The 18,207-nt window shown below is 37.8% G+C and overlaps 1 protein-coding gene across 5 annotated transcripts in view; it reads left to right on the top strand.

The window, feature by feature from the left end:
• The window catches only part of oxr1a (oxidation resistance 1a), a 141,085-nt gene that overhangs the window by 8,379 nt on the left and 114,499 nt on the right, over positions 1-18,207 (top strand). For all 5 annotated transcript variants that reach the window (XM_055163400.1, XM_055163401.1, XM_055163405.1 and 2 more), the window contains exon 2: positions 5,985-6,069. In XM_055163400.1, coding sequence (XP_055019375.1) covers positions 6,053-6,069 — 17 coding nt within the window. In that variant the 5' untranslated portion in view covers positions 5,985-6,052. The remainder of the gene's footprint in view (positions 1-5,984; positions 6,070-18,207) is intronic.

Genomic DNA, 18,207 nt, shown 5'->3' with positions numbered 1-18,207 from the left:
AACATGCTGTAAATAATTCAATGTAGCTTATTATATGATTAAGTTAAGTCTTATACAAAAATTAACAATAGAAAGTTGCATACATTTGATTGCTCTATCCCTGAGAAAAAAAATGCAATAGTTGTTTTTGAGTGAACAATATCGCAATATTTCAATATACTGTATATATTTTACAGTAAGTTAAGTTGAATTAAAACATACCATCAGTCAAACTGTGTCAAGTCTAATGGCTTTATGAATTATGGATAAAATCTGCCTTTTTGTTAATTTTATTTTTAACTGAGATATAATCGAGATTATTGTGTCAGCCAGTATTGTAATATCTATATTTTAGCTATACAGTATGTTGTGAAGCCTTAGTCCCAAAACAGCAAAGAGGACATCCATTATGAGGCGTAAGGGTCATAAATTTGCAACGGCAACCAAAAGTAAAGAAGGCCTGAATAAATGAGCACACTCTTGTGTGTTGACAAGTATTCTTATGTTACTATTTTTGACTCCCATATTAAAGAATATTTCACATGTTCAATTTGATAGTGAATTGCTGAGAGGAATGTTCATCTTTTAATCTGAGCAGAAGTAAGAGTACTGCCAAACCAGCCAGAGCAAAAGATGCTACTTGAAATAGTCTGACTTTACTTTTTGAAATGTAGGAGCACCAAAGAGGAAAATCAAGTAAAAAGTAAGGAAGTAGAAAACATGACCAAGTTCAAATGACCTCAATTTTATGTCGCATGATAATGAACAGTACAGTAAACAGTGATACTGTCTAGTACTACATAAATGCTTTGGTCTGATATGTGCTCTTATATTACTCTGTGGCTTTATAAAATGCAGATGTTGTGTTGTATTTTTCCTCTGAACCTCTCACTTTTAGCTGTGTGTTACCCCAGCTAATCCTGCCCCTGATCAATATCCTCCTCTACTCTGGGATTGGACCATAAGCTGCTGAAGTCTGGGTCTGCCTTCTTTTCATTCACTGAGTCCATTTCACCCACATAACAATGACCATTTAAAACTTACTTACCCTTGCATCTAAAATAGTCCAGATTGTACTATTCAGCAGTGCAGCACTACTGTGAACTAATCGAAATTATCAGAAGTCTCCATTTTACAAAAAAAATTCAAACCTTCAAGAATGTACGTAGGTATTTAATTTGGGGCTTATACGTAAATGAACGCTCTTTTATTCAGACTGGGACAGGCACCAAAAGCTGATTTAAACAGATTTGCCGTCTGACTTCAGATCTGCTGTGCCACTTCTTCAGAACTGTATCCCAGGTATTAGAATGTTGGTATGACCCCTAATCCACTGAGCAGGTTTCCAGAGCTACTTGTTGTTCTTTGCTCAGACCTCTGTCCCATTGTCCCAATCCATAAGGTGATTCTTATAACATTGTGAGGAATGGGAGGATGACTCATTTGAAAGAGGAAATGTTTTGATGTGGAAATTATTTGAGTGTACTCCTGAATTACTGTTTATAAGAGATAAACTCTTATCCTTATTCACTGACATCCTTATTCTTATTCACTGACAAATAATAATTGGCTTTTTGTATTTATGCACCTACAGCAATTAATTGTTTACATTTTAATGTTGCTCATCTGTCAGCTCACTGATATTTCCTCCCATAATTTTCATTTCACCATTATGAAAAGTATTGGTACAACTAACTAATAATTGTTTTTCCTAATCTTAATATTACTGGCTCCATTTACTTGTAACACATTTTGTAGTTTTGTGAATCAAGACTAAGTTTCTCTTATTTCAAAGTTACATTACATTAACCTTGAAATATGTCGCCTCTAAGCTGTTTGAGTAGCATGCAGTGGGAGTTGAACTCTAGGAAACTGAGTTACATCAGCTCAGGTGACTCATACATACTATTCATTTTATTCTAATATGTGTTTTGTTTGGTGGAACCCTGTATAGCTGATAGTGTCGTTTGAGATGTGTAAAAAGAGAAGTGTATTTACCATGAGTACAGGACCTAAAACATTAACACTCAACACATTGTGGTCTTGTCCATTCTTGACCATGCTTCCACTGTAGGTTGCAATATAACCACTGATAGTGGGTAAGAATGAGCTATCTGCAACAAATTGAGGTGTCCTTGGTACAGAAGTGCACTTTTGCTATCAGATAGGAAATGAAGGTTGAGAGAGCCGTATTGTATTACAATGTATTGTGTAAATTCAAGCTAAAATAATTCCATTATGAAACCGAGACTTACTCTCTAGTCTATTTTCCCATTGTTTTGAGTATAATCTTCTTTAGTTACCATCCAGAAGGCCATCCTGACCTGTATCCCAGGTATTAGAACGTTTGTATGCCCCCTAATCCTTATTCACAGTTAAGTGAGCATGTTTCTGGATCTCAGTGGCCTCCCTGATCCAGAGATGGTACTTGTTTCTCTTTTCTAGGGCCTTAGCAATGTCCCAATTCATAAGGTAATTCTCCTTCTTGCAGTTTTTTTCATCCCTCAAAATGAGGGGTGAAAAACACGTCATAGTGCCTTATTTATATTTTCTAGAGAGAAAATGGTGACCTCTTTGGTGACATTTCAAAAATAAATCTAGTTTCTTCATAGATAGATGGATGATAGATGGATAGATACTTTTAATTTCCTTTGAAATCAATAAAGTTCTGCAGCAACAACATAGAAACAAACATAGCAACAATTAAAATATTTTTCAAGTTAGCAGTCCATCCTCTTGCATTCATCAGATATAGGGACGACTTACAGATTACGTACAGATGTTTGGCATGTGGGACTAACAATTTCCAGAGTCTGTCCATGGAACAATTGTTTTGTGCTACTAAAAGCATTTCTGGACAAAATAAAACAGACTTTTAATCACTGCCAATTAACACACAAAACTCAGCTGTATTATCCTGTTCTAGCCGTGTAGCTATGTCAGTGCAGTTTTCCAGGCGGTTGGCGGCTCACAGACTGTAGTGTGGGCTTTACCTGCTGTCCCTCTGTGTGACTGTGTCCACCTCTCTCCATTACATGCTCCAGTGCTGATAGTGTTTGTCAGGATGCTCCTCACGCCCCAAGACAATTCAGCTCCAACACCAGCGCAGCCTAATGAAGCACAGGACACATCATGAAACGCATGGAAGTATTTAGCAGGACACGATATATATCACAAAGGCATTGCTCAGTGCACTGTGTAACTTTCCTGGAAGGGGAGTCATAAACCCCAAAATGTAAACTTTGACGTAAGTAAAGCACTTTGATTGCCTTGAAGGTGGCGAAACACTATGTAAAAATGTGGCCATTTACCATATTGGTTTATCTGTAATTGTGATATCAAAGGTATCCTTGTGTGGTTAGTTGGTTATTTAGTTCTGGTTAATTTGTTTTGAGCTGGTTTACAATGATGCCTCTTAGTCTTTAACAATAGACTTCATCTTATAATACTAAATATTACCATGATGTATTCACCATTATACATAGAGCATCTACATGACCTAGCATACTCTGAAGTTTCTCTGATGGAGCACCAGCGGCACTGCTCACAGACATTTACCCAAGCAAAAGAGCTCAACTGTCAAATTCAACCTTTAGCAAACCTTTAATGAAGCAGATAGTGAGAGAAATATTTTTGATGGTATTCATTTGAACTAGACTGTATCAAATGCATTGTTAATCACTGTTACTTTGATATCAGGATATTCTGCAGTAGTTTTCACTTGAAACAAAGAGAGACATGGACAAAGGGGAAAATGATGAATGATGATATACCTGCAGACTGCACTGTTCATATCCATTCATAACACATGATTCATGGTTCATTCATTATTGCTTAGTGATGACTATTACACACAATTATAGAGAGAGAGAGAGATTTACTCTTATTCTTCATTCGCTGACTATATATAATATTTTTTTTTTTAGTATCTATGCACCTACAGCAATAAATTGCATCTATTTAATGTAGCTTTTCTGTCAGCTGAAACTGATGTCTCCTCACAACAATAATGTTCATTTCACTGATATGAAAAGTGTTAGTACAATTTGCAAATAGTTGTTTTTCTATCAGCAAATAATACTTAATAATATTAGCTCCACTTACAGTCTTGATTCACAAAACGGCAAAGTTTCATCTCACCTGGCACAACCGAAAGATTTGTTTTTTTATTCGTATAACTCTGTATAATTCTGTATGTATGTCAGTGATGTGTAAAAAAGAGGCTGGAGACTGTGTCTAAAACAAGAGAGGTTTGTTTACCACAGGACCTGAAACATAAACACTCAACACAATGTAATAATCCCCATTTAAATCTGGCCATGCTTCCACTGTAGACCATATTATAACCACTAATAGTAGGTCAGAATGAGCTATGTACAACAAAAAATCAACAAGAAGAGAGCTGGAGCTGTCCTTGCTACAGAAGTGTACTTTCCCTATCAGATAGGAAATTAAGGTTGAGAGAGCCGTATTTTATTATAATGTATTGTGGAAGTTCAGACTGAAATTATTCCATTATGAATCCAAGACTTAACAGAGTCTGGGGTGAAGGAAGTCTGGGAGTCCCTGCTTAGACTGCTGCCCCCGCGACCCAGCCCCGGATAAGCGGAAGAAAATGGATGGATGGATGGACTTAACAGAGGTCTATAGTCTGACCAAGGCTAAGGGTGCGTTCACACTTCTCACAAACCTTATAAAAACAGGGATTAGACCTGGAACAAAACTAAGACTATGCCATGACATAACAGAGTTATACCAAGTCTATGAGGACTCAGACCAAGTGGGAACGGACCCTTAATGAGAAATAACAAGTTAAACCTGGTAATTCAAATTTAGAAATATTATTTCATATTTCTTACTAATGATAATTACAACACTGTATACTGTCAAGTCTATGTTGCCATTGCTTTGAATATAATCCTCTTTAGTCACCACCCCTTAAGGCCAGCCTGTGTTGTGTCTACTTGTTTACCTGTTGGCTCCTACTCTGCTCGGATCTATTACGGAAGTGACTACATCCCGCTTTAGTGTCACCCAATGAATTATCACATGTTTCCACTGTCACAGCCCTTTGTTCACCTTTATACATCAGCTCTTCCACTTGTCACTGCTCAGTTTTACTATCAATTAATGTAGTCTTCTGATAAATAAAGAGTAAGGTCAAGCTCTGAAATAAGGTATTTTCCTTATCGCCCTATTTTTTTTTTTTTTTTGTCTTGTTACCACTAGTAGATGTTAAGAAGTGAAGCATAGGTAGGCCTTTGCATAAATTATTAAAGCCTATCTTCTTTCACCTGTGGTCTCTGATAGCCTTTGCTTGCTTATGTAAAGGTTAACTTGCTGATATTAGATAACACAGTGAAACAGGTTTGAGATTAAATTCTCATAGTGTTGCTTAATAACATTCATGTGCCTTGTTTGCCAACACAAGCAAATATACTGTCCAGTTTTAATTGCATTTTAATTGAGTTATTATTCGCTTGCATGTCAGCATTAATTAAGTTAACTCTGGGTAAACACTGATTTGTCTCTTGTATCCATGAAATGTTGATTAGCTAATCATGTTTTAGGGAATTTCATATTTTACAAATACATATTAAGGTTGAGTGATTTAAATAGAGTAGACCTATACTGCAGCAACACAATAATGCATATGAATATTAATTTTTTATAGATATTTGGCATGTATGAGTAATATCCAGAAGATTTAGACTCGGATGGCTTTTGAGCCAAAGATTATAACAACAAACTGCTTTCTGTAATTATTTAAACCTGAGCCATACTGTGAGTCTGTCATTGTTATGTTACCACAGCAGCTCTCTCCTCATCACCTCCTGCTGCTCCCAGCCCTGCCTCCTTCTCGCTGTTTGTGCTTGTGAACAGTTAATACATGTTGCTAAGGTCAGTGTGGTCACAAAATAATAATGTTATTCTGAAAATCTCATGTTTTCCTCTCTTCTCTCTCCATCCCTCTCTTCTTCCTTCTCATCTGTCTGTTCACACAGGTTTGAAAAGTGGACTTCAGACTGTGATCCCTGTAGCCCCTAAGCAGGAGACAGAAGATTCCGCCAACATGTTCAGCACCAAAAGGTCAGTCCAATGTCACTTCTCATCTTGTCTCGCTAACACACTCAAAACAAGCAAGTCTTTAGCTGTTTATAATGTTTTTTTAGTAAATAATGGTTACCAGATCAGACAAGTTTTTCAGTTCAAAGTGCATTTTGGTATCTTTGTAGTTGTAGTAGAGTGTCCTCAAACTGTTGAATGCAGTGTTTCACAACTGATCTGTGCTTGGAACCCAATAAAATTTCTGTTCTGGTTGTATCCTAACCAAAACAAGAACTGGTGCAGTCCTTGTATATTCTTGGTCCAGATGAGGCTTTACTAAAGTCCTATAGATTATTTATTTCTTATAGCACACTCATACTAGCCTGATTCATCAGTCGGTTTCACTTCATAGAAACCGTCTGACCTCGCAGTGTTAGAGTTTGTTTGCTCGACGGTAGGCGGGTGCTTTTTATCATTTAACCAATCGCTGCTATTTGGTAGTCACGTATGTAATGCGCCGCTAAGAGGGCTAACTGGTATATTAAGCTTTTCCCAAATCCCGTAGGAAGAAGGGCAATAACGTCTTTCCCCTTGATGAAATTCACCAAACATTCTCTTTATTCCGGTTTTAAATCCTCGATCACAGGAATCGTTGACAACACTGAATGTATGGCTCTTCTCTGATTGACTGGTGCCCGAACTTGCACTTCCAGGGTTTTTGCGAACCATCTAGTGTATTTTGATTCCTAACCTAGTTGCTGGAGAGAAATGAAATTGAGCAGAGGCACTAGGTGGAGCCAACCTGGCTACACTTTTACACCCTTCATGTAAAAAAATATATCTATCAAATAAAACATACAATTTTAAATAATTTCAAACAACTTAAAATGTTAACTAAGACAAGTAGAGTGACTGTTTCAGTGGCTACAATGGTGCTTCTCCAGACGAGCAAATAACATTAAAATACAAGATCAGCCTTATACCTCAAACATTTTATTCAAGCCCTGTTGACATACATTGTGCTACGACAGTAAGAGGCTGATCTTGTATTTAACTTAAATTTTTTGTTTAATTTGGATTTTTTTAAATGCTTAACATTTCAAGATATTTAAGTTGGTGAATCTGCATTTAATCTTCTAAAGCCCCATTGATGTTTTTACATATGCAACTGAAGTAAGCTTTAAATATAATTGTAAAATGTATTACAAACTTTAAGGAAGGTATAGCCTGGTTTAAAAAACGATCTGGATTGCCAGTGCTTAACCTGCATATTGAGGACACTGTTTTGCTCATTCTCAGTATAGACCTATAGGAGAGGCCACTATTAAGATAGATCACATTTTCCACTGTTTTATATTTGTTGTCATATAGCCTACTTTAAAACAATGGCAAAACAACTATAAGGCAAGTTAATGCATGGTTTGCTTGTACAAAGATGGTGTTGTGGACAGGCTGTTCAAGCTGCCAAATCTTTTACCTTGACCTTTTCCTCATATGCATCCTGTGATTAGTTGTTGCCAGGGTAACACTGATCCCCAATCCATAAACCTCAAATAAACCACTGTTCTATACCTTTTTTTTTATGTTTTATCTATATGCAGCAGATTCCTTTATTGTCAAACTTGACCTTGTGCCTCAGTGACCCTCACCACACACATACACATACCTCCCCCATGCACACACACACAAATAAATAGCACATGGTTATCTGTAGTTTAAGCCCATTGGGATGTAAGTGGTGGCCTTACTGGTGGCAACAGGACTCGCAGTATGGGAAGCACATGGGAGATTACTGATTTTGACCTCAGCTTTATCTTAAATAAATGGAGCCATTAGGTTTCTACTATATTTGCACATTTTAGTAGAGCTGAACGATATGAGGATAAATACACATCATCTCATTCATGTGTATATATGCTTTTTTGGTCATTGCATCATATTGTGATTTGGTGTTTCTGTACTGCTGCTCTCAAACTCTTTTCCCCACCCCTGCTCTTTTGGGTCAGCTACACTAAGACTCTGAATGAGGATGATGGAATTAGCCAATCACAGTGTAGTATGAACTCTCAAGTCAAGAAGATGCGCTGATTTACCAATATACTGAGTAGAGTCCGACCGATATGGATTTTGTTGTGGCCGATATGATACCGATATAATGGGAGTTGAAGCTGCCGATATAATCACCGATATATTTAGTGATGTAAAAATTCACTGTAAATCTTGAATTATTAAAAAAAAACAACTTAGGTTTGGCTCTGGTGGATTTTAAACTGGGTTTATTTAGGCAACATTTATTGTTATTCTGCCTCTTTACATGATATGTCATAGGACTAAAGCAGGTCTAAAGCAGGACTAAACCAGAACTGAACCAGGACTAAACCAGGACTGAAAAAGGACTAAACCAGGACTAAAACAGATCTAAACCATGTGTAAAACAGGACTAAACCAGAACTTAACCAGGACTGAGTGTCGGGACTCGATCTCTATCTCTCTCCCTCTCTCGACCCCAAGATTAGTCCTGGTTTATTTATTTTATGCTGAATATATTTATGCACGTTTTTTTTTTTACTCTATGCACACGCATATTTTTGAAAGTTTAGATTTTAGCCGCTGCCTCTGTCAAACTACCAAGAGTCTGGACCCCACGTGAAGAGAAAAAAAATGAGAGAAAGAGAAAACACGACTCCCAATACCAATAAGGATCAGGCTCCCGTCGTTTGCTTCAAAGAGCCGGCTCTAAGAGCTCTTCGTTCGCGACCGACCCATCACTGCTAGCGAGTAAATAAACAATCGCTATTAGCCTTTAGCCGTAAATGCTGCGCGCCGCGGTAATTAATTATATGCGCAAATTTCATCATTCACACGTCTATTCACAGCTCATTTACATATCAATGCAGGTCCAGTAACAAATATACTGCCAAAATAGTCACTTTACAATAGGCCAATAGAAAACAGCCTGTTTATGTGTGAGAGCTACAACAGCTAATCGCTAACTAATCGGCTAGCTTCGAAGTCGACATATTATCAACACTCACCGCTCACAGAGGCTCCTCCTCACATCGCAAGTCTGCACTAATAAAAGTCCTTTTAATCCAGAGTCAAACCGATTGTCCGTAAAAAGAATATAATCTCAGTGTTACGCACATGGATCTATGTCAGCGGGTGTAAACAAATGCACGTGACTCTGGGGGTGTGTTCAGGGACAGTACGGACACACACAGACAAATGACTCCGCAGATAAATACTGACGCAGAGCCACATATCTGGACATTTATCTGTCTGTAAATTGGATTAAATGAACATAATGTAGAGAGTCTAAGATTTATAACGAGGTATAACATGCCCACGTGAAATTTCGGCCCCTATCAGCAAGCATATTGGCCGATAGCCGATATGCCTCCAGGTGCTCATATCGGCCAGCCGATATATCGGTCGGGCTCTAATACTGAGTATGCATGAATCATGATAACTGGCTACAAGAAAATCAACCTTTTTTTGACATATAGCTCACCCCGATTAAGTTAATATTTTGTCATGGTAGTTTGTGGAAATTGGAAATGCACTGCTCATATTGACACATCTAGTTTTTATGTATTTTATAAGAATAAAAGTGAAACTTGAACCTGAAAGATGCTCTGATCTGGCATAGATGAAGCCTTAGACAGAAGATGAACAGTGAGGTCTGTCACTGGTCCGTATTCATCCACCTGTCTCTTTGTCTCTCTCCCTCTGTATTATATGGCTCTTGTGTGATCATATGGGCAGTTGCTGAGAACATGATTAAATCCTAGCATTCCTCCCTCAGTCTTCTGGGGGCTGCGTCAGCACCGCCACTGTGACATGGATACGCTCAAACCTTCTGTAATAAGGTGCCATCTCCACATTCAAAGACTCCAATCTCCTTTTTCTGCTGAATATAAAACAAGGCATTTTTCCACCACTGAACTGCTGAACCAAACATAAAACGCCCAGCATGTATTTGCTGAAAATTACTTTGTGTGGTTGTTGTGGCTTCTTCATCTGTTGGTTTTTCATATTGGCTTTTCCCTTGGGTTGCCTCGAGATATCTGAGTGCATACAAATGGAAGAGCATAATTAAAAGTCCTGTATTAAACCGTGAGCATTCAATCATATTAAGGAAGTGGGGTACATTTGATCTGGATGAAATGAGGAACAGGACATGGCTAATAAATCCGTGACGCTCCTGACTGTTGTATTGTGAATAAGCTGAGTGTGCTGGGATTGTTTGTGCTCATTATAATGTAACTAGAGCACCATAAACTCACAATGATTTGGAAACAGGCAGGCAACACAGTAGCACTACACTTACCTTCTACTACTTTCTTCACTTTTCTTAGAATGTAAGCTGCATGTTGAAACAATCAACATTTATTCAGACTTTCTATCTTATTGACATTTGAATAGGAAAGCTTAATGTTGACATTAAGCTTTCCTATTATGCAAAATAGACTCTTCAAAGCTATTCACCATGTTATAGTTGTTTCCACGTCTCATTTACTTTATCAAACTTGTATTTTGATTGCCTTGAAGGTGGAAAAGCTATATATTGTGACCATTTACCATTTGTCCATGTTTAGGCAATCTTTAACCACTTTTAAGTAATTTTCAAGACTTCATATTGCAGATCAACCCCCGTTTTCACCACTACCGGCTTCATTCTTACTTCATTGTCTAGTTTTATTTTCTTAATCTGTGATACACAGAATTTGGCAGTGTTGTTTCAAATGCAGCATGATCGGTAGCTATCCATAGGAGGACTTCTCAGCTCTTTGTTGTGATTATGGCGATGTCAACTTTAAAATACAGATGTGTGTGACTTGCTGTTCAAAATTCCACTTCACCTGATAGGCGTTGTGTCTGCATAGGGACAATTCACAGTAGCAAGCAGTGGATTTAATAATTTAGTTGATTTAATCGTTGAATAATGGGCACATGATATTAGAACCCTACGTGTATCACCCAGTCTCTGATTTTTCTTTGAATGATCAAAAGTAAGCACAGAGCACTGAGCGGATATGGGAGGTATGGGGAATTTTCAGGGTACTGCAACAATGCAGAATTATTGACTTGAAATATAACTCTTGAAAGTAACACAACCACATTATAACCATGTTCCTTATTCAATATCTTAAACTCTTTTTAAAGTATTCTAGTATGTCCTCTTTAGTTATCAATCCAAGCAGGTTAAGCGTTCATAATTTGTGAGCAGCCAGAAGAAAGATCACATGTCCATTTTTCTTTCAAGCCTGGCACAAAGCTCTCTCCTCAGGCTGATAGTTCCTCCAAAGCTAACACAGACAACCTTTACAAACAACAGACAACATGATTGGCAGTCCACTTCCTTTGGTCTTGATCTTTGCTGTTCGTCCTTGGCGTACACTCGTTACATGATGACACAGTGTCCAGATAGTTGCCCCTTTGCTCCATCCATACTCCGATCAATACCTCACATCCTCATTGGGGCGCGTAAGCTTTTAATGACATCAGTAATTACACTTTCAACTAAATACCAGCTCTGACATTGACCCCCCGCTCAGTGACCTCCATACACAGTAATTGGATATCGGAGTATGGGTAGCTGGGAGGTGTTGATCGTCATCAAGGGGCTGTAGACTTGATTATTTATGTATGCAGTGGGTGAAGGAAGCGTCTGGGGAGTGGGGAGCCTGCTGGGATCTGTTAACCCCTTACAAAGGCCTGCTGAGCACATCAGGGAGCAGGCTGCCCCTCCACTTAAACTATATGGACTACCCTTGGGTCGACCTTGTGGGGAATTCTTACAATATGCTCACTGGGTAAAAGACTGAGATGTTAGATTATTTGTTTCAGTCAGTGGACACACACTGTCATGGTGAAAGCACCAAGGTTTTCAGTCATACATACTGTATTATCTGCACAAAGCAAAACTTTTTTCTATCCTACGCACACGCAGATTTTTGAAAGTTTAGTTTTGAGGCGCTGCTGTTGTCAAACTACCAAGAGTCTGCACGTGGTGTCAAGAGAAACAAAGTGAGAGAAAGAGAAAACACAGCTCCCAATAAGAATCAGGCTCCCGTCGTTCACTTCAAAAAGCCGGCTCTAAGAGTTGTTTCGTTTGCGACCGACCCATCACTACTTGCTAGTAAAGAAACTACCGCTAAGAGCCTTTAGTCGTAAATGCGTGTGCAGTGCGGTAATTAATTATATTAATAAATGTCATTCACACCTCTATTCACAGTTCATTTACATACCAATGCTGGTCCAGTAACAAATATACGGCCAATATAGTCACTTTACAATATGCCAATAGAAGAGAAAACAACCTGTTTATGTGTGGGAGCTACAGCAGCTAATCACCAAGTAACTAATAACAAATAACCAAAACTAGCTTCAAAGTCGACATATTTCCATGTTACTCTAAATTGGATTAAGTGAACATAATGTAGAGAGACTAAGCTTTATAACGACGTTTAACATGCCCACCTGAAATATCGGCCCATATCAGCAAACATGTCGGCCGATAGCCGATATGTTTCCAGGTGCCCATATCGGCCGATATATCGGCCGGGCTCTAATCCATACACCTTCATGAGGATCATTTGGATGATATCAGCCCTAGAATTGTTTATCTCTACTAAACTAAAGGTAAAAGGTAGTTGTTAACTTGAAAACTACCACTACATGACATGACAAGGTGGAGTGTGTGAATGAAACAAAACACAATCTCAGATATGTTTTTGAGGAGGTAACAGCATTATAACACAGCGTAAAGCTCACTTAATCCATATTCTCCCAGTGCATGGAACACCTTGGCACACTTGGCCCTGTATAAGTCTGTTGGAACAATGTGGATATAATGAGTGAGGCTGGCTCACTGTCGCGGTGAGTCTCCACCTCTGCAGCTCACTTAAACAGTGCAGACAGAAGCAGCATTCTGATCAGTAGCACTGCTCACTGTGGCACGCCCAGCCCAAAGGAAGTGACAGGAACAGTTTTGAAGCCAGAGGACTGTGAAGAAGACTTAGTGATAAATTAATGTTTGAAGAGGATATATAGTCACTAACTTTGTTTACATGCACACCATCAAATTTCTGGAATTTTGAGAATATTTAAATGACAAACATACGTAGGCCTGTCACAATAAAACATATAAAATTTTCTGTAGTATGATAGAAATGTGAGCTGTAGAAGGTTGAATTATGAACTTCTATGTCTCATTATAGACACGAACTAATTACTTTTTTTACATACATACATACACATGTCTACAAATGGTAATACCGTAATATAATAACAATAATAATAATAATCATAATAATAATAATTTGCATGCCTTTTTTTTTTTTACAGTGTCTGAACGCATATTGCATTCCTCCCCCTGCGTCCTGATTGGCTAAGGGACTCCTGTTTCCTGAACAGTACAGAATGCGTTCAGATGCCAAATTTACATGTTCAATGTTCGATCTCTAGCAGTGTGATTCTGAAGTGCTGTATGTTTGCAAGTTTTCTCCCTGACAAAACCCACAATATCGATGAAATGTTCTGTTCTGACAAAGACTCCTGTGGTCGCACCCAAAAGGAATAGGAAGATGCAAACCATCACAGAAAAAGTTGGACTTCTGGATATGCTGAAGGAAGATAGAAGTTACGCGCTGTAGCAGAGTCTTGCACCGGGGCGGGTACGGGCAAATAGTTGCTAAAACCAGGACTTAAGAGAGAGAACTGCAAGCCCGCACAGCAGGGTGTCCGTAAAGCACGATCAGGCTATGGCCTCTCTTACCTTTTTTGAGGTGCGGAGTTGAGCCGGTCCTTTCTCCTGTGGTCACCTTGAAGCAGGTGCCGACAGCGAGTCCTGGTTCAGTTCTGGTTTAGTCCTGGTTTAGTCCTGGTTTACTGTTGTTTTAGTCTTGTTTTAGTCCTAGTTCAATCCTGGTTTAGTCCTCCTCTTCAGTCCTTGAATCAGTCCTAGGTTAGTCCTGGGTTAGTCCTGGTTTATTCTTGGTTCAGTCTGTGGCATATGTAGATCAAAAGTTTGATATAATCTCGGTTTGACGGGCGGGTGTGGTGCTGTACTGCGTGGGTGCGGGTCTCCAAAAATGAGCCCGTGCAGAACTCTGCGCTGTAGGGCTCCATTACGGAATAAATGATCCTTTGGTTCGTTGCATAAATAAGGAAGAAAATAACAAAAGGACAACAGCAGCTATAAGTTTTATGAAGGATGCGAAAAGGGTTACCTGTCCTGTGTCAGAAAAGTGTATAAAGTTTGTGGTGAGGGGTTTTACAGCCTTAAAACTGATATAATAATTGTAAAATATAAAGTTTCACCTATTGCAGGTTATTTTTAGAACGTAACCCCAGGATAAATGAGGGACCACTGTAATGCTAACAACAACTAGCATGTTAACAATGCACTTCCTGATTCTTAAAGGATATAATGTTTTATAATTAGATGCAGACAGTTCATAGTGGTATCATTAATTGTATCATTAAGAGCATAATACAACATGTATATACTGTAGCAAACTAAGAACATGGAAAAAATCAGGTACAACCACAAATTGGTCCAAATAGTTTTAGGTCATTTGCAAGTAAAATGATATCTTTTTTCTGTTTATCCCCTCACAAAGACACAAGGACAGAAAAGCTGGGTAATTGTTTTTGTCATGTTCAGTAGAGCAGAAGTAATTGAGTGAGTAAACCTTGGCATTGATTTTAGGGGACATTTAAAAGAGTCAGTAATGATCAAATCCTCTGTTTTTCCACATAATCAAACAATGCATCCGCTTGAACGAACTACACTTCTATTTAAAAGTAGGTGGGCTCTGAGTTGTGATAAGTCCAGTACATGATCAATATCAAACCCTATGCTTCATGTTTTATAGCCTCTTCTTGTCATCATCAGGAGGACAAACGGTTCACCATGACAACACTGGATTTATTGTTCTTCCTGAAACACATAGCCTTGGTTGGTTTTGAGTGTACTCTTAGCATTAGCAGATTGATGTGTGTTGTGGTTTGATGGAACAACATTGAAAGAGCCAGCCATGGTCTTTTCAGGGACATTTATAGGGAGTTTTAATGTCAGTTGTTGTTTAGAAATAAGAATGCTCTCATTGAAATGGGGGGTTGTTCAGTAGCAGGGGTTTAAATGAGAACAAGAGCTATTCAGTGATGCTCTGCTTTCACACTGATGTGAAATAGTTATGCTTAATAATAAATCCTATATATTTCCTAGCTATCTCAATGTTTTTCCTTTATGTATTTTTTTGTTTTTGTTTCAGACACTTGATCTTTACTTGAAATTCATTTATATTTTAAGTAGACGTAGTATGTAACCTTACCTTTCTGTGGTTAACCAACATACAATAGTACACTTTGGTTACACATGACACCATTCTAAAAAATACTCTTGAAAAAAGTATATACTGTTTTTTTGTTTTTGTTTTTATTAGTTTGATCAAATAATAATGAAATAATCAAATGTTGTTATTTTTAGGTTCAGAATTAGTGTTACAGTAGCTTATGTAATTATCCACACAGGCCAGTATTTGTAGAATTTGCCAGCATGTGATTACAAATGTGATTACAATGTGTACCATATCTGAAAAATACATTGTGCATCTATGTGCTTCCATGATGCTTATTTTGCAGTGACCATACCATTTACTGTGGTGATTAATATGAAGAAATGGTCATGTTTAACTTATCCTGGAGCCCTAACATTATATAATATTTCTTTAATAAACCACTTCTTCAGCAAAGATAATATGAAATGCATCAGTTTTAATCATCAAAGTAATGAATATTTAAAGTAAAGTGTAAATAAGTGGCATCACAAAAAAAATACTGAAATATGCCAAAAAATACTCTTGGTGTTACATCGATACAGCAGCCCACAATAATGATACTGTATCACCAAATGTATATATAGTTAGATATTTTTAAACACTCCTAATACAGAATATTTAGTATTTTTGAAAACCTTACTCCAAGTGCCTTCAGAATATAAAGTGCATATTCATTCACAACCCTATGGGACATTTCATCATTCATTAAAATGATAATAGAGCTTGCCAGTGCTCGCAGAGTAACTTTCAACCCTTCAACCATTACAGCAAAGGTGACACTTTTTACTGTAGTTTGATGGTTTGTTATTACACCTTCCACCCCCATGGTTCTGGGGCCCAACAGCTGTCAGTCATTCTGATAGACTGTCTCATCACACCTCTGCTGTCCTTCTCCTGTAAAGTCTATAAATCTACAAAATGCTCTGTTGTTTCTGCCCAGGTCTTATGATCTGAACCTTTGTGTTCAGGTGTGACCTTCTTCTGATTGACAGAAGCCAGGTTAGAGAGCTTTTGACCTTGGACTTTAGCTCAGAATAGTCATCAATTGATGTCAGTAGCTATAACCACTCTGGATGTCACAGCATTAAATTTTATTGCAACAATTCTTGTGAGAAGAAACCTCATGGTTCAACAATAACTAACACCATGAAGCAAAAACAACAGTGAAATCTTTCATTTATGTTCATTTGCATTGTCTAATACATTAAGTAGGGATGCACTGATGCAGCTTTTTCAATTCCGGTACTATAACTTTAAGTATCTGTCGATACCCACTATTAACCAATTCCAGTGCAGAGACTGAAAACTGTATGTATTTACTTTAAATAAAAATAAAATAACACATTTGGCTCAGTTATGTCTTATGTAGCTGTTATTCATCTCAAGTAACTACAGAACAGCTTTGCATAAATAACATCTAAAAGTACATGTGACAGCCAGATTAAAATAAGTTAATAATTAGGGATCATTTGAAATATCAGTTTATCTTTAAAAATTACCACAGTTATTGCCATGCCTAAATAATCTGAAATCCTGAACCACTTTTTGGAGTAGACTATGCCACCTACATCAAACCCAGTGAAAATAATCATAATTTAGCCGTGGAATGTGATAGACGTCTCTGCCCTGAGGCTTATATAGTCATCATCTTTGATTACTTGCTCATATCTGATCTGGGTTCCTATTGCAATATTACAGTAACATTACATCACACATGTCCAGTATTCCTGCTCCAGTCCCATTGCATTGCCTCTCATATCAGATCAATGCATAGAGGTTGAATGTCACCTGGCAAAATTGGTGAAAGTGAGCCTCCGGGCCATCGGCAGCAGCTAATGAAATTTTGATGGTGCCTTATTTAGAACTATATTTGCCCAGATTACATTCCCTGCTCCGTTTCCAACTTCAAAGAGCAGCTTTCACCATTGCTGGGGGTAGAAAGCCTATAGCCACGCCACTCCTCAAAATTGGATTGTTCCTCCACAATTATAAGCGTGGAGGAGTTTTTTTTCTTCTTCTTCTTCTTCTTGTATTCTCTCGTCATTCAAAAAGCTTTCAAATCATCAGTTCTGACTCACTGTATTTTTGATCCCTTTTCCACTTTGCTCTGATAATCCATGAAGCAATGTGCAGCCAGTTGGTGTGTGGCTTTCTCCATTAGATTAGTATTTTTTTATCAGTTGTGGCTAGATGAGAGATATAAAGAGTGGGAACAGCAAATGATATAAACATTTGATGAGGCCTGTATATTTGATGACATAACTACTAAACATATAACGTACACAACATTTCACATTTATCTCTTGTGTACTTGTGATACATGTAATCTTTTTTCTGCTCTTATCGTAGATCAGTAATGTATCATCAGTAATGTGACATGCAGGGGACGAGGTGGCAGAGAGGTTAGGTTTAGAGATGCACCGATCCAGCTTTTTTAATTCTGATACCAGTTTCGATACAGTGCAAAGATCATTGCAGGAACTGATAAGAGCATTTATTTCCTTTAAACTAAAATGAAATAAGACAAAACTAATCTAAATGTAGCTGTTATTGATTTCAAGTAACCACAGAAAAAAACTCTACAAATAAAAGTTCAAACATTATGAGACTTTCTGGGCCAAATACAACCAGCAAATAGACTTATTACCTTGAATTATTTGTCCAATCAGGATATCGACTGAACCGATATTTGGAAACCAATATCTGACCCAGCTAATTTTTCAGTATTGACACCGATATCTGATACCAGTATCGGATCAGTGCAGTTAGGCTTTTGTCTCTAAGTATGGCTGTAGTGAATCCAGTGTACTGGTCTAGTGATGGGTTTGTGTGT

The sequence above is a fragment of the Boleophthalmus pectinirostris genome, unplaced genomic scaffold (genome assembly GCF_026225935.1).
Source record: "Boleophthalmus pectinirostris isolate CB_2022bp ecotype Guang Dong unplaced genomic scaffold, ASM2622593v1 HiC_scaffold_6, whole genome shotgun sequence".
NCBI lineage: Eukaryota > Metazoa > Chordata > Actinopteri > Gobiiformes > Gobiidae > Boleophthalmus > Boleophthalmus pectinirostris.
Note: the sequence above shows the minus strand (reverse complement) of the source record. Positions and strands in the feature narration are given on the sequence as shown.